The sequence below is a fragment of the Pelophylax lessonae genome (assembly GCF_965119305.1).
Source record: "Pelophylax lessonae genome assembly, chromosome: 6".
Lineage (NCBI taxonomy): Eukaryota > Metazoa > Chordata > Amphibia > Anura > Ranidae > Pelophylax > Pelophylax lessonae.
This window is the reverse complement of record NC_138773.1, coordinates 111,839,927-111,861,351: the sequence shown is the minus strand read 5'-3', so window position 1 is coordinate 111,861,351 and position 21,425 is coordinate 111,839,927. Positions and strand designations below refer to the sequence as shown.

Genomic DNA, 21,425 nt, shown 5'->3' with positions numbered 1-21,425 from the left:
TGCTAAATCTTTGTGTATCGGTGCTGTTTGAACTTAGAAGAATGGGACACCTCAAAAGTTTCTGCTGAAAATGTAACTGTTATTGCAAATAAAAAAGCATCATAAATAATACTCAACTGTGTTGATCTGTATTTATTGATTATAGCACTTGGTGGTATTTTTGTTTAAGTTGTAATCTTCTACGCATAATTATCAGTGAAAGCAATGAGAATAAATCTCATCATGTAACACACATTCTCACCTGTTCCACTTGGGTCAGGCTTCCTCTCCGGCCTTATGCCTTTCATAACACAGATGCTTTCCATGACCAACTTTACAGGTGCTGGAGGATGTGGCATAGTTTTCACAAGTGTAATATCAGAAGGGTTTAGTGTGTCAAGAGCCGATATTGCAGCTTTCAAAGCTGGCATGGCCTCAGCTAAGTCTCCTTCACATTCATCCTACAGAGACAAAAAGTTTCCACAAATGTGTTAACAGAAAGAACAAATTTTTTTGGAAGGAATTAGACATGTATAACAACCAGTTTACTGTAGTCAGATCAGATATATTCGTTTTTTTTTGTTGTGATGGATATGAGATCTTGCATTTTTTTGTCTGATTCAATACAGTGCATTGCAACCAATCAGAAAATACTTTGATATAATCAGAGCAATACAAGATGAATTCTGATAGGCTGTTTAGGATTTTTACACTTAAAGGAAACCAGTGGGAATTTAGTAAGAAACCTTTACTGGCCTTTGAGAAAATGATACAGCAAGTCAAATCAGAGTGCAGATTTGCATATTTGTTCTGGGTCAATTACTTAACTTATGGAATTTACTGGATTAGCATAACAGCAGGACAAACAGTTTTTAGGGAAAAACTCCTCCAGTGCTGCCAGGGGAAAAACTCCTCCAGTGAGGCCGGGAGAAAGGGAAAGGAAAGACAGGTGCTGGTGGTAGGGGACTCAATTATTAGAAGGGCAGATAGTGTAATCTGTGACAAAGACCGTGTGCGCCGAACAGTCTGTTGTTTGCCGGGCGCTCGGGTTCGGCACATCGCGGATCGGGTGAACAGATTATTGGGTGGGGCTGGGGAAGACCCAGCTGTCATGGTACACGTGGGTACCAATGACATAGGCAGAGGAAGACGGAGAGTCCTAAACGATTTCAGGGACTTAGGCGCTAAGTTGAGGACTAGGACCTCCAAGGTAGTATTTTCCGAAATACTACCTGTACCTCGAGCCACACCAGAGAGGCAGCGGGAGATTAGGGAAGTTAACGAGTGGCTGAGGAGCTGGTGTAGTAAGGAGGGTTTCGGGTTCCTGGAGAACTGGGCCGACTTCTCAGTCGGTCACCGGCTCTTTGGTAGGGACGGATTGCACCTAAATGGGGTGGGTGCAGCCGTACTGGGTGCGAGGATGGCCAAAAAGTTAGAGGGGCTTTTAAACTAGGGAATGGGGGGGAGGGTACAGATGTAGAATTAGCCAGTGGAAAGCAAGTGTCAGAGGGCAGAAATGGGGGCATTAGCGGTAGGGTGTTCGGAGCTCCTATACCCAGGGTGGGTACGGGGAAAAATCAAGAGAGCAGCCTAAAAACATCAAAATTACGAGGCTTGTATACCAATGCCAGAAGCCTGGCCAACAAGATGGGAGAGCTGGAGCTGCTGATGTTTGAGGAGGACTTAGATTTTGTGGGGATAACTGAGACTTGGTTTGACAGCTCTCATGACTGGATGGCGACCATTCAAGGGTATTCCCTTTATCGCAGAGATAGAGAGGGTAAAAAAGGGGGAGGGGTATGTTTGTATATTAAGAACAGTATACAGGTAAATATGAGGGATGATATTAATAATGGAGCTATGGACGAGGCAGAATCCCTATGGGTAGAGCTTCAAAGGAAAGGCACGGTGGGGAAGGTAATATTGGGCGTATGCTATAGGCCCCCCAACCAGAGGGAGGAGGGTGAGGCGGACCTCATGTTACAGATAGGATTGGCAGCAAGGATGGGAAATGTCATTATAATGGGGGACTTTAATTATCCTGATATAGACTGGGCAGAAGGAACCCTGCATTCAGCCAAGGCTCGGCAGTTCCTAAATGTTTTGCAGGACAATTTCATGGGTCAGATGGTGAATGCACCGACAAGAAACAATGCGGTACTTGACCTACTGATTACCAACAATACAGACCTGCTCACGGATATAGAAATACGGGACAACTTAGGGAACAGTGACCATAGGTCAATTGGTTTCAGTATTAATTACAGTAATAGGAAACACAAGGGTAATATAAGGACACTGAATTTCAAAAGAGCCAATTTCCCTAAACTGCGCTCGCTGCTAGAAAATATCAAATGGGATAGAACCCTGGGAACAAAGAACACGGAGGAAAAATGGGAGTGCTTCAAGAGCATACTTAACAAGGGGGTGGGCCAGTGCATTCCACAGGGAAATAAATTTAAAAGAGCAAAACTAAACCCTGGGTGGCTAAACTCCAACATAAAAATGTATATTAGAGCTAAAGAAAAGGCCTTCAAAAAATACAAGACTGAGGGGTCATTGGCAGCATTTAAGCACTACAAAGAGTGTAATAAGAAATGTAAAGACGAAATCAGGGCGGCTAAAATAGAACACGAGAGACATATAGCGGAGGAGAGTAAAAAGAACCCCAAGAAGTTCTTTAAGTATATAAACAGTAGGAAAGCGAGGCCAGAGCACATTGGCCCCATAAAAGATGATAAAGGAAAAATGGCCACAGAGGACAGAGAAAAGGCGGAAGTGTTAAATAATTTATTTTCTTCAGTCTTCACAAAGGAATCAGGGGGCTACACGAACCCCGCTTGTAAGGCCGAACTAAATAATACACCTCAGGAAGTGCCGCCATGGCTAACAGAGGATAGACTTAGAGCTAAACTAGAGAAACTTAACCACTTCCATACCGAGTCATGTAAAATGACGTCGGCAAAGTGGTTGTCTAGATCCGGGCCGCCGTCATATGACGTCGGCCCGTTCTAGCTGCTACTGCGCGCCCCCGGCGGCGCGCAGCGGCGCGATCAGGGATGAGGCTCGTCCCTCGGACATAGCCCATCACTGATCAAGGTAAACAGCCAATAGAAATTGGCTGTTTACCACGTGATCGGCTGTGTCAATCACAGCCGATCACATGAGCGGCTCCAGCACGAGCCGCTCGTTCTCTCTGCAATGCGCGCCCCCGGGGGCGCGCAGAGCAGCGATCGGGGACGAGGCTCGTCCCTCGGACAGAGTCGATCCCCGATCTAGGTAAAGAGCCAATGAAATTGGCTCTTTACCACGTGACCGGCTGTGTCCAATCACAGCCGGTCACAAATGTCAACAGAGAACACGGTAACTAGCTGTCACCGTGTTCTCCTCCTCACACACTGATCCTGTGTGAGGAGGAGATTGTGGTAACAGCTAGTTACCAAGTACAGTGCACCCCAAACACACTGATTGCCCCCCCCCCCAATAAAGAGTACCTGTCACTAGCCCATCAAAGTACCCGAGTACCTGTCATCAGGTACTCAGATGACAGGTACTCGGGTACTCTGATGGGCTGGTGACAGGTATTCGGGTACTCTGATGACAGGTACTCAGGTACTCTGATGACGGATACTCTGATGACAGGTACTCGGGTACTCTGACGGGTACTCGGGTACTCTGATGACGGGTACTCGGGTACTCTGATGACGGGTACTCGGGTACTCTGATGACAGGTACTCGGGTACTCTGATGACAGGTACTCGGGTACTCTGATGACAGGTACTCGGGTACTCTGATGACGGGTACTCCGGTACTCTGATGACAGGTACTCGGGTACTCTGATGACAGGTACTCGGGTACTCTGATGACAGGTACTCGGGTACTCTGATGACGGGTACTCGGGTACTCTGATGACAGGTACTCGGGTACTCTGATGACGGGTACTCGGGTACTCTGATGACAGGTACTCAGGTACTTTGAGTACCTGTCAACGGAGTACCCGTCATCAGAGTACCTGAGTACCTGTCACCTACCCATCAGAGTACCCGAGTACCTTCCACCTGCTCATCAGAGTACCTGACGCCTGAAGTACCCAAGTACTTGCCGCCTGCTCATCAGTACCCATCACTACTCATCAGTACTCATCAGTACCTATCACGTATCAGTACTGATCATCAGTACCCATCAGTACAGTATCACCTATCACCTATCAGTCAGTGAGTACTACTCATCAGTACCTATCACCTGCCTGTCACCTGCCCATCAGAGTACCCGAGTACCTGTCACCTGCCTATCGGAGTACCCGAGTACCTGCCACCTGCTCATCAGTACCAGAGTACCTGTCACCTGCCCAACAAAGTACCCGAGTACCTGTCACCCTTCATACAGCCACCATGTCCAAGTCCAAAAAGGTTTATATACGTCCTCCGTTTAAACCTAAATACCGGTGTTATGGCAGCAGATAGCTGCCATAACCCTGGTATTTTTTTAAACGGTGGACGGTTGGCTTTCCGATAAGGGTGGTCCCAGCGGCGGATTCGCCGTGGGATCACCCTTCCGGGATGGCGGAAGAGGCGCCCCCCCCCCTCCCGACGCGTTCCGGTCCTTTTCCCCGCTTACCGGACCCGCCGGCAGAGGGGAAAACGATCCGGTCCCGAATCCTCACAGACAGGATGTCGAGTGAGGGCAAGCTTGCCCTCACTTGACTCTATGGTCTTGGAGGACCGGAGCTACGGAAAATGTTGTTGCCTAGCAACCGGTTTAAAGGTCCTTTTTTTTTTTTTTTTTCATTTTATATTATAATTATTTTTTTTTTTTTTTTTTTCTATCTTTTAGTGTACTTGTGAGATCTGAGGACTTTTTGACCCCAGATCTCACAAAAAAGAGGTCCTGTCGTGCCTATTTCTATTACGAGGAATATTTACATTTCTTTTAATAGAAATAAAAATGATCAATTTTTTTTTTTTTTTTTAAACAGTGTAAAAATAAAAAATAATAAATAAAATAAATAGTAAAAAAAAAAAAAAAAAAAATTAAAGCGCCCTGTCCCCGTTAGCTCGCGCGCAGAAGCGAACGCATACAGAAACCCCGCCCACATATGTAAACGGTGTTCAAACCACACATGTGAGGTATCGCCGCGATCGTTAGAGCAAGGGGAATAATTTGAGCCCTAGACCTCCTCTGTAACTCAAAGATGGCAACCTGTAGAAATTTTTAAATTGTCGCCTATGGGGATTTTTAAGTACCAAAGTTTGTCACCATTCCGTGAGCGTGCGCAATTTTGAAACATGACATGTTGGGTATCTATTTACTCGGCTTAACATTATCTTTCACATTATGGAAAAAAATTGGGCTAACTTTACTGGTTTCTTATTTTTTAATTAAAAAAAGTGAATTTTTTCCAAAAAAATTGCGTTTGGAAGACCGCTACGCAAATACGGTGTGATAAAAAATATTGCAATAATCTCCATTTTATTCTCTAGGGTCTCTGCTAAAAAAAAATATATAATGTTTGGGGGTTCTAAGCAGTTTTCTAGCAAAACAACTGATTTTAGCTTGTAAACACCAAATGTCAAAAATAGGCCTAGGCAAGTGGCTAGGATGCATGATGATGCTCCTTGGATGTTCGGCCCCTCTATATGGCTAGGCTGTGAAAAAGTCTCACACATGTGGTATTGCCATACTCAGGAGGAGTGGCAGAATGTATTTTGGGGTGTCATTTTTGCTGTGTACATGCTATGTGTTAGGAATATCCTATAAATTGACAACTTTGTGTAAAAAAAAAAAGTTTTCATTTTTTTCCCACATTTTCCAAAAACCTGTGGAAAAAAATGATATGTTCAAACGACCCATTATGCCTCATAGAATATACGTTGGAGTGTTTGCTTTCCAAAATGGGGTCATTTTGTGGACTTTTCCATTGTATTGGTGCTCTAGGGCCTTGAAAAGTGTGATAGGTAGTAAGAAAGTTTTATGTGTATTTATGCTCCTAGAACGCCTGAATGTGCTTCTTGGACGTGGAGTCTCTTTTTGTGGCCAGGCTGTGTAAAAGTCTCACACATGTGGTATCGCCATACTCGGAAGGAGTAGCAGAATGTATTTTTGGGTGTAATTTTTGCTGTGTACATGCTATGTGTTAGAAATAGCTTATAAATTGACAACTTTGTGGGAAAAAAAAGAAAAAAAAAATTTTTTCTTCATTTTCCCAAGAATTGTGGGAAAAAATTACAACTTCAAAAAACTCACCATGCCTCTTACTAAATACCTTGGACTGTCTACTTTACAAAAAGGGGTCATTTGGTCGGTATTTGTACTGTCCTGACATTTCAGGGCCTCAAGAAAGGAGATAGGCAGTCAGTACATCTGGTGTGATCAATTTTCAGTAATTGGTACCATAGCTTCTAGACTCAATAACTTTCACACAGACTAAATAATATACACTAATTTGGGTTAATTTTACCAGAGACATGTAGCAGTATACATTTTGGCCCAAATGTATGAAGAAAAATTTATTTTTTGCAAAATTTCATAATTGAAACTAAAAAAAAGTGTTTTTTTTTCAAAATTTTTGCTCTTTTTTTGCATATATCACGAAAAAAAAAAACCCCAGTTGTGATCAAATACCACCAAAAGAAAGCTCTATTTGTGTGAAAAAAATGATAAAAATTTTGTTTGGTTATAGTGTAGCATGACTGAGCAATTGTCATTCAAAGTGTGAGAGTGCTGAAAGCTGAAAATTGGTCTGGGCAGGAAGGGTGTCAAACTGCTCTGTATGGAAGCGGTTAACATAAATAAATCCCCGGGACCGGATGGCTTGCACCCAAGGGTTCTTAATGAGCTCAGCCAGGTGATTGCCAGACCATTATTCTTTATCTTTAAGGATAGTTTACAGACGGGTATGGTGCAAGCTGATTGGAAAAAAGCCAACGTGGTACCAATATTTAAAAAGGGGCCGAGATATATCCCGGGTAACTATAGGCCGGTCAGCCTAACATCAGTAGTCTGCAAAATTTTGGAGGGGATGATAAGGGACCACATAAAAGACTTTAGTAATGAAAACGGTATTATAAGTAGTAATCATCATGGATTCATGAAAAACCGTTCATGCCAAACCAATCTATTAACCTTCTATGATGAAGTGAGCTGCCACTTAGATAAAGGTAAGCCTGTGGATGTGGTGTATCTGGACTTTGCAAAGGCCTTTGACACTGTTCCCCACAAACGCTTACTGTTAAAACTAAGGAAGATAGGTATGGACCATAAGGTGAGTACCTGGATAGAGAACTGGCTCCAGGGGAGAGTACAGAGGGTGGTGATTAATGGGGAGTACTCAGATTGGGTGGGTGTGGAAAGTGGGGTCCCCCAGGGTTCTGTCTTGGGACCAATCCTGTTTAATTTATTCATAAATGATCTAGAGGAGGGGATATCTAGTACAATCTCAGTATTTGCAGATGATACTAAATTAGGCATGCCAATATCTTCTATTCAGGATGTGGAAATCTTGCAAGCAGACCTGAACAAAATAACGGGGTGGGCAACTACATGGCAGATGAGATTTAATGTTGAAAAATGTAAAGTAATGCACTTGGGGGCCAGAAACCAGAAAGCAAGCTACTCACTAGGGGGGGAACCTCTGGGTGAGTCTAGGATGGAAAGGGACCTGGGGGTACTGGTAGACAACAGGCTTGGCAGTGGCATGCAATGCCAAGCCGCCGCAAGCAAAGCCAACAGAATACTGGGTTGTATAAAAAAGGGGATTCACTCCAGAAATAAAGAGATTATTCTTCCACTCTACAAGACTCTGGTCCGGCCACATCTGGAGTATGCTGTCCAGTTCTGGGCACCGGTCCTCAGGAAGGATGTGCTGGAACTGGAGAAAGTCCAGAGAAGGGCAACAAAAATAATTAGGGGAATGGAGGACATCAGCTATGAGGAAAGACTACAAGCACTGAACCTATTCTCTCTGGAGAAGAGACGATTGAGGGGGGATATGATATCAATGTACAAATACTGTACTGCGACCCTAGCATAAGGAACAAACTATTCAGAGAAAGGAGATACAATAAGACACGTGGCCACTCACTAAAACTTGAGGAAAGGCGGTTTAACCTTAAAGTGCGTAAGGGGTTCTTCACTGTAAGAGCGGTAAGGATGTGGAATTCTCTTCCACAAGCAGTCGTATCAGCGGGGAGCATTGATAGTTTCAAAAAACTATTGGATGGACACCTTAAAGACCACAACATACAGGGGTATACAATGTACGGTTAAAAGCAAACACACACACACATCATAGGTTGAACTGGATGGACTTGTGTCTTTTTTCAGCCTCACTAACTATGTAACTAACTATGTAACTACTGTATGTAACATTTCCATTAGAGCTATCTTTAAAAAAAAAAAAAAAGATCCTTCACTACATATGATTGATTAGATGCTCTCTATCTAAAGCTAAATCTCTTTGCTACGAAGAGGTGTGAAGTTTACGAAAAAATAGTTTTTCTAATTTTGTCAATTTTGGTCTTTTAAATATATCATAAAATGTATTTTTGAAACTTGATCGAAACAAATACCTATCGCTCTTGTAAGAAATTAAGAGCCGGCCTGTGTTATTTTAATGAGTCTAACCAGCTCCCCCGGTTCTTCTCTTGAACTACAAAGCAATTACTACATATGCTGTGGCCATAAGGGGAGGGATCCTCTAGTGTAGCAAAAGACAACTGGGCAGAGTTGATACAAGTTCTTGTCAATTCAGACAAGAAAATTCACCCATGGTGGAAAAAAATGGACCTGGGTGCATTTTTGCTAGGATCAACCGGTTTTTTTTTGTTCTTTCACGGTCTTTAAATGGGTAAAACCCTGGGACATGTATTGCAGAGATATCATGCATATTTTCTAAAATGTTCACAGTCATCTCATTAGCATGGCCTTGATTTCAGCATGCTGAAAATGAATTGGTTGCCAACAAGAAGTTACATTCATAATTCATACAACATATTTAATATCTATTAGGGATGAGCTTTGTGTTCGAGTCAAACTTGGAGTTCGACTTGAACATTGGCTGTTCCCTCGTTCGCCGAAAAAATGGGCTTCTTTGCGGGAAATTCAAGCGCCCGCATCCATAATGCACTGCATGCTTGCAGTGCATTATGTGATTGCCCAAAGCATGCACTCTGACCTCCATGCTTTGGCCAATCAAATCATCTCTGCCATGATTGGACAAAGGCAGGCTGCCTTTATCCAATCATGGCACAGGGGCTAAGTACACGCCCCACACTATATAAGGCTGCTCACACACAGCAGCAGTGTATAGAGTGTGAGGGCGAGATAGAAAGTGGTTGAGGCAGGGAGAGGAACACGATTTACACTCTATCAGACAGTGCAGTGCAGTGTAGTCTAGTTAAGACATTGCTAGCAGTCAGTTAGGCAGGGAGAGAGATTTGTGATTTTTACAATTTAGGAGATCAGATAGTGAAGTGTATTTAGCAGTGCAGTATATACCACAAAGTTCTATATATATTGTAAGGGGTTGGCTCGGTAGCGGGTGTGGGTGACCCCTTGGATGTGTTCGTTACACAGAGAGTGGTTGAATACAACGGTCTATGGTTTATTCTTCCAATTTGCTGGAAACAAGTGCAAGCATCCAAACAGCATAAATCAAACAAACATAAAAGAAACCCTGGCCACTTGGGGCGTCTACCTTCACAACACAGGAACCTACCTATGGTCTCTGTCCCAACCTACTACTGGGCAGACACTGCTGGTCATACAGCAGAAAACCAATAGTCTATTTGTTTCCTTTTCACAAAGAAAAAGTCAACACCACCTCACCTTCAGAAGTCTCTCAGCTCACTGCTCTCCTTAAAGCTCCACAAAGCCTCAGGATGCAGCAATCAGTAGTCATCCTCTGGATAACTTATAGAGGCCTTAATTGCCTCATTCTGGCTACCTCTGCAGCCGACACCTGATAGTAATTGGTGAATTGTCTAAACAAGGCAGAAATGTATCTCCCATCTGTGACAACACCCACAGATTTACCTGACTTCACATACCCCCCCCCCTCTTGTTTCAACCCTAGGGTTGGGACACAGGTTGCCAGGCAGGCATGCACTCGGGACAAACCATCTGCATTCCCCATTTTAACACCAGGGCGATGCGTTACCACAAAACTAAATTCCTGAAGGGCCAGGAACCACCTAATTATTCTCCTATTGGTCTCCTTGTTCTGTGCCATCCACTTTAATAGGGCATGATCCGTCACCAGTTCAAACTGTCTACCCAGGAGGTAGTAACGGAGAGAAGCCAAAGTGTAACGCTCCTGCGTTTTATGTATGATGTGGATTTTCAGCTGCAGAAATATTCCACTTCAGTAGTCATGTAGAGAAACGCTGAGACACCAATCCCAACTCTCAATGACTCATCATGTGTGGATGATCTCAATTCAGCAAGTAAATACACACACTCAATAAGATGTTTCCTAGAGTGACTTTATGTATATAGTAACACAGTGATGATAGGCTGAAGAGATAGGTTGGGTAGAGATGGTAGATGACAGACACTTGAAAGGAAATGTTCTTGAAAGTAAGATAGTAGCAGATGGGATGCAGATAGGTTTAGCAATCATGTATGGTAGCAGATGACAGAGTAGCAGGTGGACATACAAGAGAGATCAACCCAGTGCAAGAACAGGTGGTAGTAGGCTCAAGAGCTAGCAATCTTAGATAATGCAGATGTAGTAATAGTCCTTAGTATGCAGAGCTAGATAGTGTAAGCTTTAGTATAAAGGTTATAGAGGTTTCCCCTGTGGGGTACTTATCACTAATAGCAATGTAGCAGAGGAGAGGTTCGGCAAGAGCGGATGATCCGGTAGCGGGATACAGGGATCAGCGCAGCGTGGTTCCGACAGCAAGGTATGCTTGCAAGCATGAGAGCTTCAAGACAGGTTAGCATCAAGGCACAAAGCAGTTTGAACGAACACATGTGAGTGACAGCCGGCGATCTAAATAGCCATCCAGTCTGGCGCTCAGTGATGACAGCATCAGTCTTAAAGGTGTATGCGCACCTTACCAAAAGAGAATGGTGGGGCGCATACACTTATGAAAGAGTAATTAGGGTACCAGAACATTACAGTACCCCCCCCCCCCCCCTTAAGGCCGGCTCCTGAAGGCCTCTGGAGCTGGTTTGTCTGGGTACTTCGCATGAAAATTGCGGATTAATCTAGAGGCATGTATGTCAGAGGTGTTTAGCCAGGTGTCGTCTTGGGGCCCATAGTTCTTCCATCGAACCAAGTACTGAAGTCTTCCTCTGTGGATACGAGAATCCAGAATCTCTTTTATCTCATATTCTTCTCCACCTTCAACTTGTACAGGAGGAGGAGGTGGGATAGTAGGCCTTATTCCTTGGTCAGGAACATGGGGCTTCAGTAGTGACACATGGAAAATGGGATGTATTTTGAGGTCTATTGGCAATGTAAGCTGTACTGCTGCTTTTCCAATAAGTTTCTTGAATGGGAAAGGTCCCAAGAACAGAGGTCCAAGCTTTTTGCTAGGGATTTTCAGTCTTAAATTTTTTGTTGAGAGCCAAACGAGGTCCCCGATAGCGTACTGAGGAGAAGGTCTTCTGCGAAGATCATAGTACTTCTTTTGTTGACTATGAGCGTGTGCAATGGTAGTATTAAGCAAACCCAGAGAGTCCTTTATTTGGGTAAGATAGTCTGAGGCTACTGGGTTATTTGAAGGAAGGATGCGGGGTGGAAGAATAGAGGGATGAAACCCATAGTTCAAGTAGAACAGACTCTGCTTGGTCGTACTGTGGGTTGCGTTGTTGTAGGCAAATTCTGCCAGAGGGAGAAGATCCACCCAATCATCCTGTTGGTAAGAAGTGTAACAACGTAAATATTGCTCGATGCATTGGTTGACTCTTTCAGTCTGTCCTTTGGTCTGCGGATGGTAAGGAGAAGTGAGCTTCCGCTCGATCCGTAGTATGTGACATAGTTCTTGCCAGAACTTGGAAATAAATTGTGATCCACGGTCAGACAGAAGAGTTTTTGGGATACCATGTAACTTAAAGACATGTTTCATCAGGAGTTCTGCCGTTTGTTTGGACGAAGGTAGTCTGCGAATAGCAATGAAATGTGCCATTTTTGTCAGATGGTCCACTGACACTAAGATGGTATTAAATCCTTTGTAAGGAGGCAATTCCACTATAAAGTCCAAGGACACAACTTCCCATGGAGTTTGGGGTATTGGTAGACTGCATAGTAGATCGGATGGTCTCGTAGTGTCAATTTTGGACCTGGCACAGACATTGCATGAAGAGACAAATTTTTGTATAGATGTTTTCATGTCAGGCCACCAGAATTGCCTGGTAATCAGATTAAGAGTCTTTGTCATACCCATATGTCCTGCCATAGGCACATCATGCGATAATTCCAAGATCTTGGTGCGTATGGTAGGTGGTATGTAAAGTTTGTCGTTGTAGTAGAGGAAGCCTTCTGCATCAGTATTTAGTTGTGGTGGGGGTGAATCCAAACTTATACCATGCAAAACCTCTTCCTTCAAGGAACGGACAACTCCAATAATGCGTTTGTGAGGTATTATAGGAACGGAAGGGATTTCAAAGTAGTTTTCTTCAGTTAGTCGTGATAGTGCATCCGCCTTTTTGTTCTTATCTGCAGGTGTGTAGGTCACTAGGAAGTTAAACCTTAGAAAGAATAGTGACCATCGTACCTGTCGGTGAGAGAGAGTTTTGTTAGTCTGAAGATATTGGAGATTTTTATGGTCCGTGTATATAAGTATTGGTAATTGGGTGCCTTCGAGTAGATGTCGCCAATTCTCCAGAGCCAATTTTATAGCAAGCAGTTCCTTTTCACCCACGGGGTAATTTATCTCTGGACTGCTTAGGGATTTCGAAAAAAAGGCGACTGGATGAAGTGGTGAAGTGTGAGTTGGTCGTTGGGAGAGTATTGCTCCTACTGCCATGTTTGACGCATCTACTTCCAGAATGTATTGGAGGGATGGGTCTGGATGGCGTAATATGGGAGCAGAAGTAAACCTTGTCTTTAACAGGTGAAAAGCTTTATTTGCTTCATCTGACCATTTGAATGTTTTTTTAATGCTAGTGAGCTGTGTGAGGGGTCTCACAATGGCAGAGAAGTTTCTGATGAACTTCCTGTAGAAATTCGAAAATCCAAGGAATCGCTGTAGCGCCTTGCGTGTGGTTGGTGTAGGCCAATCCTGAATGCAGGATATCTTACTCATGTCCATCTCGATTCCTGTTTTGGATATGATGTAGCCTAGAAACAGTACCTCTTCTTTATGAAACAAGCATTTTTTCAGTTTCACATAAAGGTTGTGTACAAGCAATCTCGATAATACTAGTCTTACATGTCTTATGTGTTCAGACAGGGATCGTGAATATATAAGTATATCGTCCAGATATACCACAACACAGACATCTAGTAAGTCTCTGAAAATATCGTTTATAAATCGTTGAAAAACTGCAGGGGCGTTGCATAGCCCGAATGGCATTACAAGATATTCGAACAATCCGTATCTGGTTCTGAATGCAGTCTTCCACTCGTGTCCATCACGGATTCGAATGAGATTGTATGCTCCTTTCAGGTCCAATTTTGAAAAATAGGTAGCTCCACGCACCTGCTCAATGAGCTCAGGGATAAGCGGTAGAGGATAGCGATCTTTTATTGTAATAGCATTCAATTGCCTATAGTCGATGATAGGCCTGAGACTTGAGTCCTTATTGCGGACAAAAAAGAGTCCTGCTGCTGTGGAAGAAGTGGAAGGTCTAATAAAACCTTTTTCCAAATTCTCATCCAAATAGTCTTTGAGATGGGAAAGTTCATCCTGTGAAAGAGGATAAACATGACCGAACGGCAATTTGCTATTTGGGAGTAGATCAATGCTACAATCATAGTCTCGATGGGGAGGTAGTGCTTGAGCATTTTTTTCAAGAAAAACCTCAGAGAGATCCTGATAACATAGTGGTGCAATCTCATCTGTCACCACAGACAGGATCTTCCCGAAAGACGGGAGGTTACACGTACCCTCGCAATAGCAAGAGAGGAAGGTCAGGGTCCGTTCCTTCCAATCTATGGTTGGTTGATGTGTGTGCAACCAGGGAAGTCCCAAAACAATGGGAAAGTGGGGTGAAGGTATTAGATCGAAGGTAGTGGTCTCCATATGAGACCCGTTAGTAGTGACTAGGAGTGCCTGTGTCTGATCAGTGATCGGACCAGAGGATAAAGGAACACCGTTAATAAGACTCACTGAGACAGGTTTAAGTTTAGAAATAATAGGAACTTTATTTAAAGCAGCAAAACGTATTTCAATATAATTTCCACAAGATCCTGTGTCAATCATGGCCTTAGTAGTAATCCTGTTCTGGTCCCACTGTAATGTTAAGCAAACAGAAAGATAAGGGTTAGTGATTGAAGTTGTCAATCCCCCTAGGAGGACATGTGAACACTCACCCTTCTTTTTGTAGACTAGGGGACAGACGTTTATCTTGTGATCCGGGGATGCACAGTACAAGCAGAGATTACCAGATCGTCTTCTGGCTCTTTCCATCATTGATAGAGGTGGGCGTATGGTTCCTACCTCCATAGGAACGGGGTCAACGGCCGAAATCCGAGAAGAACTGGATAATGGCATTCCCATTTTCTCAGCCTTTCTTTCTCGTAGTCTTCTATCTATGGTGATACTGAGTTGTATCAATGCATCCAGGGTTTTTGGCAGATCCGCTCGGGTGAGCTCGTCTTTAACGGCCTCTGATAGGCCAAGCCTAAATTGGGTTTTCAGAGATGCATCATTCCATTCTGAATCAAGGGTCCATCTCTTGAATTCTGCGACAAAGTCTTCTACAGGTCTCCCACCTTGTTTCAAGGATCTTAATTGAAGATCGGCAGTACTCTGCCTATTGGGATCATCATATAGGCTAGTGAGTTCTGCTAGGAACAAGGCATAGGAGTTGAGAAGCTGATCGCTTTTCTCAAAAAGAGAGTCTGCCCAGGCCCGAGGATCGCCTGTTAGGTAAGAAATAATAGTACAAACCTTAATGTGATCAGTAAGGTAGGTACGGGGTTTTAGCAAGAAAAGTAACTCACATGCGTTTTTAAATTCGCAAAATTTTTTGCGATCGCCTGTAAATACCAAAGGAGGATTTATTTTGGGTTCAGGGGACTGAGCAGTGGTAAGTTGTGTCAGTCTAATTACCTGCTGCGACAGAGCCTGATTGTCTTCTTTTAATTCAGCAAGTGCGTGTATTAACGCAGTTACTTGCCGTTTTAATTGTGTCATCTGAGTGGTTATTTCTGCTGAATCCATTTGTGATTCGTTCAATCTGTAACGCTCCTGCGTTTTATGTATGATGTGGATTTTCAGCTGCAGAAATATTCCACTTCAGTAGTCATGTAGAGAAATGCTGAGACACCAATCCCAACTCTCAATGACTCATCATGTGTGGATGATCTCAATTCAGCAAGTAAATACACACACTCAATAAGATGTTTCCTAGAGTGACTTTATGTATATAGTAACACAGTGATGATAGGCTGAAGAGATAGGTTGGGTAGAGATGGTAGATGACAGACACTTGAAAGGAAATGTTCTTGAAAGTAAGATAGTAGCAGATGGGATGCAGATAGGTTTAGCAATCATGTATGGTAGCAGATGACAGAGTAGCAGGTGGACATACAAGAGAGATCAACCCAGTGCAAGAACAGGTGGTAGTAGGCTCAAGAGCTAGCAATCTTAGATAATGCAGATGTAGTAATAGTCCTTAGTATGCAGAGCTAGATAGTGTAAGCTTTAGTATAAAGGTTATAGAGGTTTCCCCTGTGGGGTACTTATCACTAATAGCAATGTAGCAGAGGAGAGGTTCGGCAAGAGCGGATGATCCGGTAGCGGGATACAGGTATCAGCGCAGCGTGGTTCCGACAGCGAGGTATGCTTGCAAGCATGAGAGCTTCAAGACAGGTTAGCATCAAGGCACAAAGCAGTTTGAACGAACACATGTGAGTGACAGCCGGCGATCTAAATAGCCATCCAGTCCGGCGCTCAGTGATGACAGCATCAGTCTTAAAGGTGTATGCGCACCTTACCAAAAGAGAATGGTGGGGCGCATACACTTATGAAAGAGTAATTAGGGTACCCAAAGGTACCAGAACATTACACAAAGCCCATTTCACCGCCAAACACTCTTTCTCAATGGTGGCATAATTCTTCTTATGGGCCTTCAACTTTCGGCTGAGGTACATAACAGGGTGTTCTTCCCCCTTGATAATCTGGGACAGTACAGCTCCTAAACCCACATTTGACGCATCTGTCTGAACCACAAAGTTCAGTGAAAAATCAGGCGAATTTAAAACTGGCTGACTACATAAGGCCTGTTTTAAAGCCTGAAAAGCTGTTTCTGCTTCGGGAGTCCATTTGATCATGACAGACTCCTTCCCTTTGGTCAAACTGGTCAGGGAAGCAGCCTGTGAGGCGAAATGGGGAATAAAACGGCGATAATAACCTGCGATTCCCAAAAATGCACAAACCTGTTTCTTGTTGGTGGGACATGGCCAATCCTGAATAGCCTCAACTTTGTTTATTTGGGGCTTGATTAGACCTCTTCCAATGGTATACCCCAGATACTTCGCCTCTTCTAGCCCAATGGTCCATTTTTTTGGATTGGCTGTAAACCCGGCTTTCCAGATGGAATCCAACACAGCCTGAACTTTAGGTAAGTGTGAGTCCCAATCCTCACTGTGGATGACCACGTCATCGAGGTATGCAGCAGCATAGGCTCGATGAGGCCAAAGGGTCTTATCCATGGTGCGTTGAAATGTGGCGGGAGCATTCTGTAACCCAAAAGCCATCCTCCGATATTGGAAAGATCCGTCTGGAGTTACAAATGCTGTTTTTTCCCTGGCGACCCGAGAGAGGAATTTGCCAATAACCCTTGGTCAGGTCTAACGTCGTCATGTACCGGGCAGTGCCTAGGCGATCAATCAGTTCATATACGGGGCATAGGATAGGTGTCAAACTTAGTGATTTTATTCAGGCGGCGAAAGTCATTACAAAACCGCCAACTTCCATCTGGTTTGGGCACTAAGACAATGGAACTGGACCAATCACTATTTGACTCTTCTATCACCCCCAACTCAAGCATTTTTTTTACTTCCTGGCGAATTGCCTCTCGCCGGGCTTCTGGAATTCTATAAGGCTTTAACTTGACCTTATCCCCTGGTGTGGATATAATTTCATGTTTAACTCCGGAGACCCAACCTGGCAAGTCTGAAAACTTCTTCCTTTTACGGAGCACAAATTCTTTAACCTCCTGTTGCTGAGTTTTGGACAGAGTCTCCGCTATCCCAACTTCAGGGACAGCCAGGTTAAATGGAGAAGAAAATTGGGTAGTCTCAGCGACCAAGGACTCTCTATCCTTCCATTGTTTTAACAAGTTCACGTGATAGAGCTGCTCAGGTTTTCGTCTTCCCGGTTGGCTAATTTTATAATTCACCACCCCCATTCTCTCCAACACTTCATAGGGACCCTGCCATTTGGCTAGGAATTTACTTTCGACCGTGGGGACCAGCACCAACACCCTATCACCAGGTGCAAAAGAATGGACCTGGGCCCCATGATTGTAAATCCTTTGTTGAGCGAACTGGGCTTGGGCTAAATGTACCTTCACAATCGGCAACACTTGGGCAATTCTATCTTGCATTTGTGCTACATGTTCAATCACACTTCGATGAGGGGAACTCTTACTCTCCCATGTTTCCCTGGCAATGTCCAGTAGGCCCCGGGGGTGCCTCCCATACAGTAGCTCAAATGGAGAGAACCCTGTGGATGATTGGGGAACCTCTCTTATGGCAAACATCAGATAAGGGAGCAGATAATCCCAATTCTTTCCATCGTTATCCACCACCAGTTTTATCAAACCTCTCCACTAACCCGTCTGTTTGAGGGTGATATACTGATGTACGTAATTGGGTCTCTTTCAGGAGTTTACACAGTTCTCTGGTCACCCTAGACATAAACGGGGTGCCCTGGTCAGTTAGGACTTCCTTAGGAAGACCCACACGGCTGAAAACCTGAAATAACTCCTTGGCAATGGTTTTAGCAGAGGTATTTCGGAGAGAAATCGCTTCTGGGTAACGGGTGGCATAGTCCATTATTACCAAGATGTGCTGGTGCCCTCTAGTGGACTTCAGTAAGGGGCCAACCAAGTCCATGGCGATCCTCTCAAAAGGGACCTCGACAATGGGCAGGGGTACCAACGGACTGCGGAAATGTGGCGTGAGTGCAGTAATCTGACACACTGGACAGGAAGAGCAGTACAATTCCACTTCCTTAGTGATCCCAGGCCAATAAAACCTCTGGGTGATTCTCTCCTGGGTTTTTTCTGCTCCCAAATGTCCCCCAAGAATGTGCCCATGGGCCAGTTCCAAAACCATCTTGCGGTACGGTTTAGGCACTACCAGTTGCTCAAGGGTGTCCTCTATCCTCTGTGACACTCAATATAACAGGTCCCTTTCAATAATGAAGTAAGGGAGGGCAATTCTCTCGTCAGGGTTAACTAACTCCCCATCTATTTTCACTACATTCTCCCGGGCTCCTAGCAATGTGGGGTCCCTCAATTGCTCAGTGATAAAAATTTTCTCGGTGCACCTCGAGGTCATCAAACCCTATCGGCCGCTGTTCCTCTTCTGAGGTAGCAGGCTCCTCCCTAGGGACTGGTGTTTCCCCTGCTAAGACTGAGAACGGAAACTCAGGAGAATCCTCCCAGTTAGAGGATTCTGGAGTAGATGTTTCAGGCTCAGAAGAACCACCTACTGGGGAATCTGGGCAATCCCAGAGTTCCCAGAACTTTGGGAAATCCCTTCCCATAATGGTGTCATATGGCAGTTGGGGAACTAAACCCACTTGGTGACACAAGTTACTGAGGGAGGTTTCAAAGGAAACCGTAGTCACCGGATTTTCTCGAGTGTCCCCATGTACACAAACTACAGCCATTTTCCTAGGATGTAAGGTTTTTCCCACCACTAGATCACTTTTCACTAAGGTGACCAGGCTACCTGAATCCAACAATACCACAACATCAACAACAAGAAATTTGTCAATGACTACTCGTTCCAAAATTTTTGGTCCGGACAGAATTTCTAGCTGCAGCCATTTCCTAGCCAAATGGATGAGGTCATACATCTGCGACCGAGGTGGCTTCCTCAGCTGATAACTCCAATTGTGGACCCGCTGAGCACCGACATCCAAGGTTACCCCAAAACGTGCCAATATTTCCTCTTTTGATCGATCATAGTTTTTTGCATCTGCAAGCTCCAAATCGAAATATGCCTTTTGGGCTTCTCCAGATAATAGGGGGGCCACTAGTCCAGCCCACTGTTCTTTAGGGCCAACTCTCTTTCTCTGCTGTTCTTTCAAACGTGGTCAGAAACATCTCAGGGTCATCATCTGCAGTCATCTTTGGCAATAAATGGCTTACCCGAAAAGTCGGTATGTTACTGGCCTGACTCCCAGCCTTGGTCTGCTGTCTCTGAAGCTGTTTCACGATGGCCTCCATTTGCTGCTGGTGTCTCTGTTCCAGGCCTGCAATGCTCTCTTGGTGAGCCTGTTGTTGAGCTGCAAGGTTCCGCTGAAAATCCGCATTTGTCTGCTGTTGATTTGCATTTGCCTGCTGTTGATTTGCATTTGCTATAGCCAGTTGTTTCAATATCTCCTCCATTTTGGGTTTACTTTAACTGCCCGCGGCACTCCACCATGTGTAAGGGGTTGGCTCGGTAGCGGGTGTGGGTGACCCCTTGGGTGGGTTAGTTACACAGAGAGACAGCCGAGGTTGAAAACAGCGGTCTATGGTTTATTCTTCCAATTTGCTGGAAACAAGTGCAAGCATCCAAACAGCATAAATCAAACAAACATAAAATAAACCCTGGCCACTTCGGGCGTCTACCTTCACAACACAGGAACCTACCTATGGTGTCTGTCCCAACCTACTGCTGGGCAGACACTGCTGGTCATACAGCAGAAAACCAATAGTCTATTTGTTTTCTTTTCACACAGAAAAAGTCAACACCACCTCACCTTCAGAAGTCTCTCAGCTCACTGCTCTCCTTAACGCACAAAGCCTCAGGATGCAGCAATCAGTAGTCATCCTCTGGATAACTTATAGAGGCCTTAATTGCCTCATTCTGAATAGCTGAAGCTTTCCAACGCCCTTAAACCTTTCTGGCTACCTCTGCAGCCGACACCTGATAGTAATTGGTGAATTGTCTAAACAGAAATGTATCTCCCGTCTGTGACAACACCCACAGATTTACCTGACTTCCTGTCACAATATATATATATATATATATATATATATATATATATATATATATATATATATATATATAGCACCCTCCCAGGTAGGTGCTACCCTGTGTGAACCTGTTCTGCATATCAGGAGGGTCTGATCTGTTAGTTAGCCTGTCACATGCTTCCAGGTGTGACTTGTTGAGTCTGGGGAGTCTCCCCACTGTATCCAATGAGGGACGTTGTTGGACAGTGGAGGAAACCTAGCCAATACCACACACCAGGGTTTATGACTGTCCCAGTGGGTGGGCATTGCTGTAATGCATCCTGGGATTGGAAATAAATCCAGAGGGGGCATGTTTTAGGGTGTCTTTTGGTGGGAGCAAAGTCCCAGGAGAAGGTGGACTGCTGTCTCTCCTCCTGCTGATGTGAGGAAGGTGTTTCAGGAAGTCGGCCTAGGGACCAGGGGTTGAGCTGTGCTGCAGAAGGATCAAGTGTGCTGACCAAGTGGTGCTGCTGGGCAGAATACTTCTGGAAAAACAGTATCGTGAGTACTCAAGAATCTGCCCAGGGGTCTGCCTAAGAGATGGGACCACTCCAGAGGGGTCAAAGGGATCCAAAAGTCAGCTAACCCAGAGTGATACAGTAAAGGGGGTGCCAGGTTGTTAAGCCCTGGGGATTAAGGGGTAAAGGGCGCCAGGAAGGGCCCTGAAGTTGCTCAGCAGTGCAGTCTACTATAAAGGACAGCTAGCTCAGGAAAGGAGTGCCTTATGAAGCTAAAAGGACTCTTTCACATTCAAAGGCAAAGTAAAGTAAGCAGCCTAGCCGTGACTAGCTCAGAAAGCATTAACCAGCGTCAGTCAAAGTCAATCAGAATTTTCTATATCGTCCCAGCCTATATATATATATGTGGCACTTGAGTATATACATCAGGCCATTCAGTATCTATTGGTCGGTTCAGTATAGACCATACATTGCTATCAATATATATATAGGCAAATTGAGTATACGTATATCAGGCCATTCAGTATCTATCGGTCATTTCAGTATAGACCATATATTGATATCTACATATATATGGACCCCTTGAGTATATATCAAGCCATTCAGTATCTAATGGTCGGTTCAGTATAGACCATA

The 21,425-nt window shown here is 44.3% G+C and overlaps 1 protein-coding gene across 1 annotated transcript in view; it reads right to left on the bottom strand.

The window, feature by feature from the left end:
* Positions 1-21,425, bottom strand: part of LOC309559164 (dynein axonemal heavy chain 3-like) — a 480,621-nt gene that overhangs the window by 127,695 nt on the left and 331,501 nt on the right. The window contains exon 38 of the mRNA XM_082262311.1: positions 242-440. Within this exon, the coding sequence (XP_082118437.1) occupies positions 242-440 (199 nt within the window). The remainder of the gene's footprint in view (positions 1-241; positions 441-21,425) is intronic.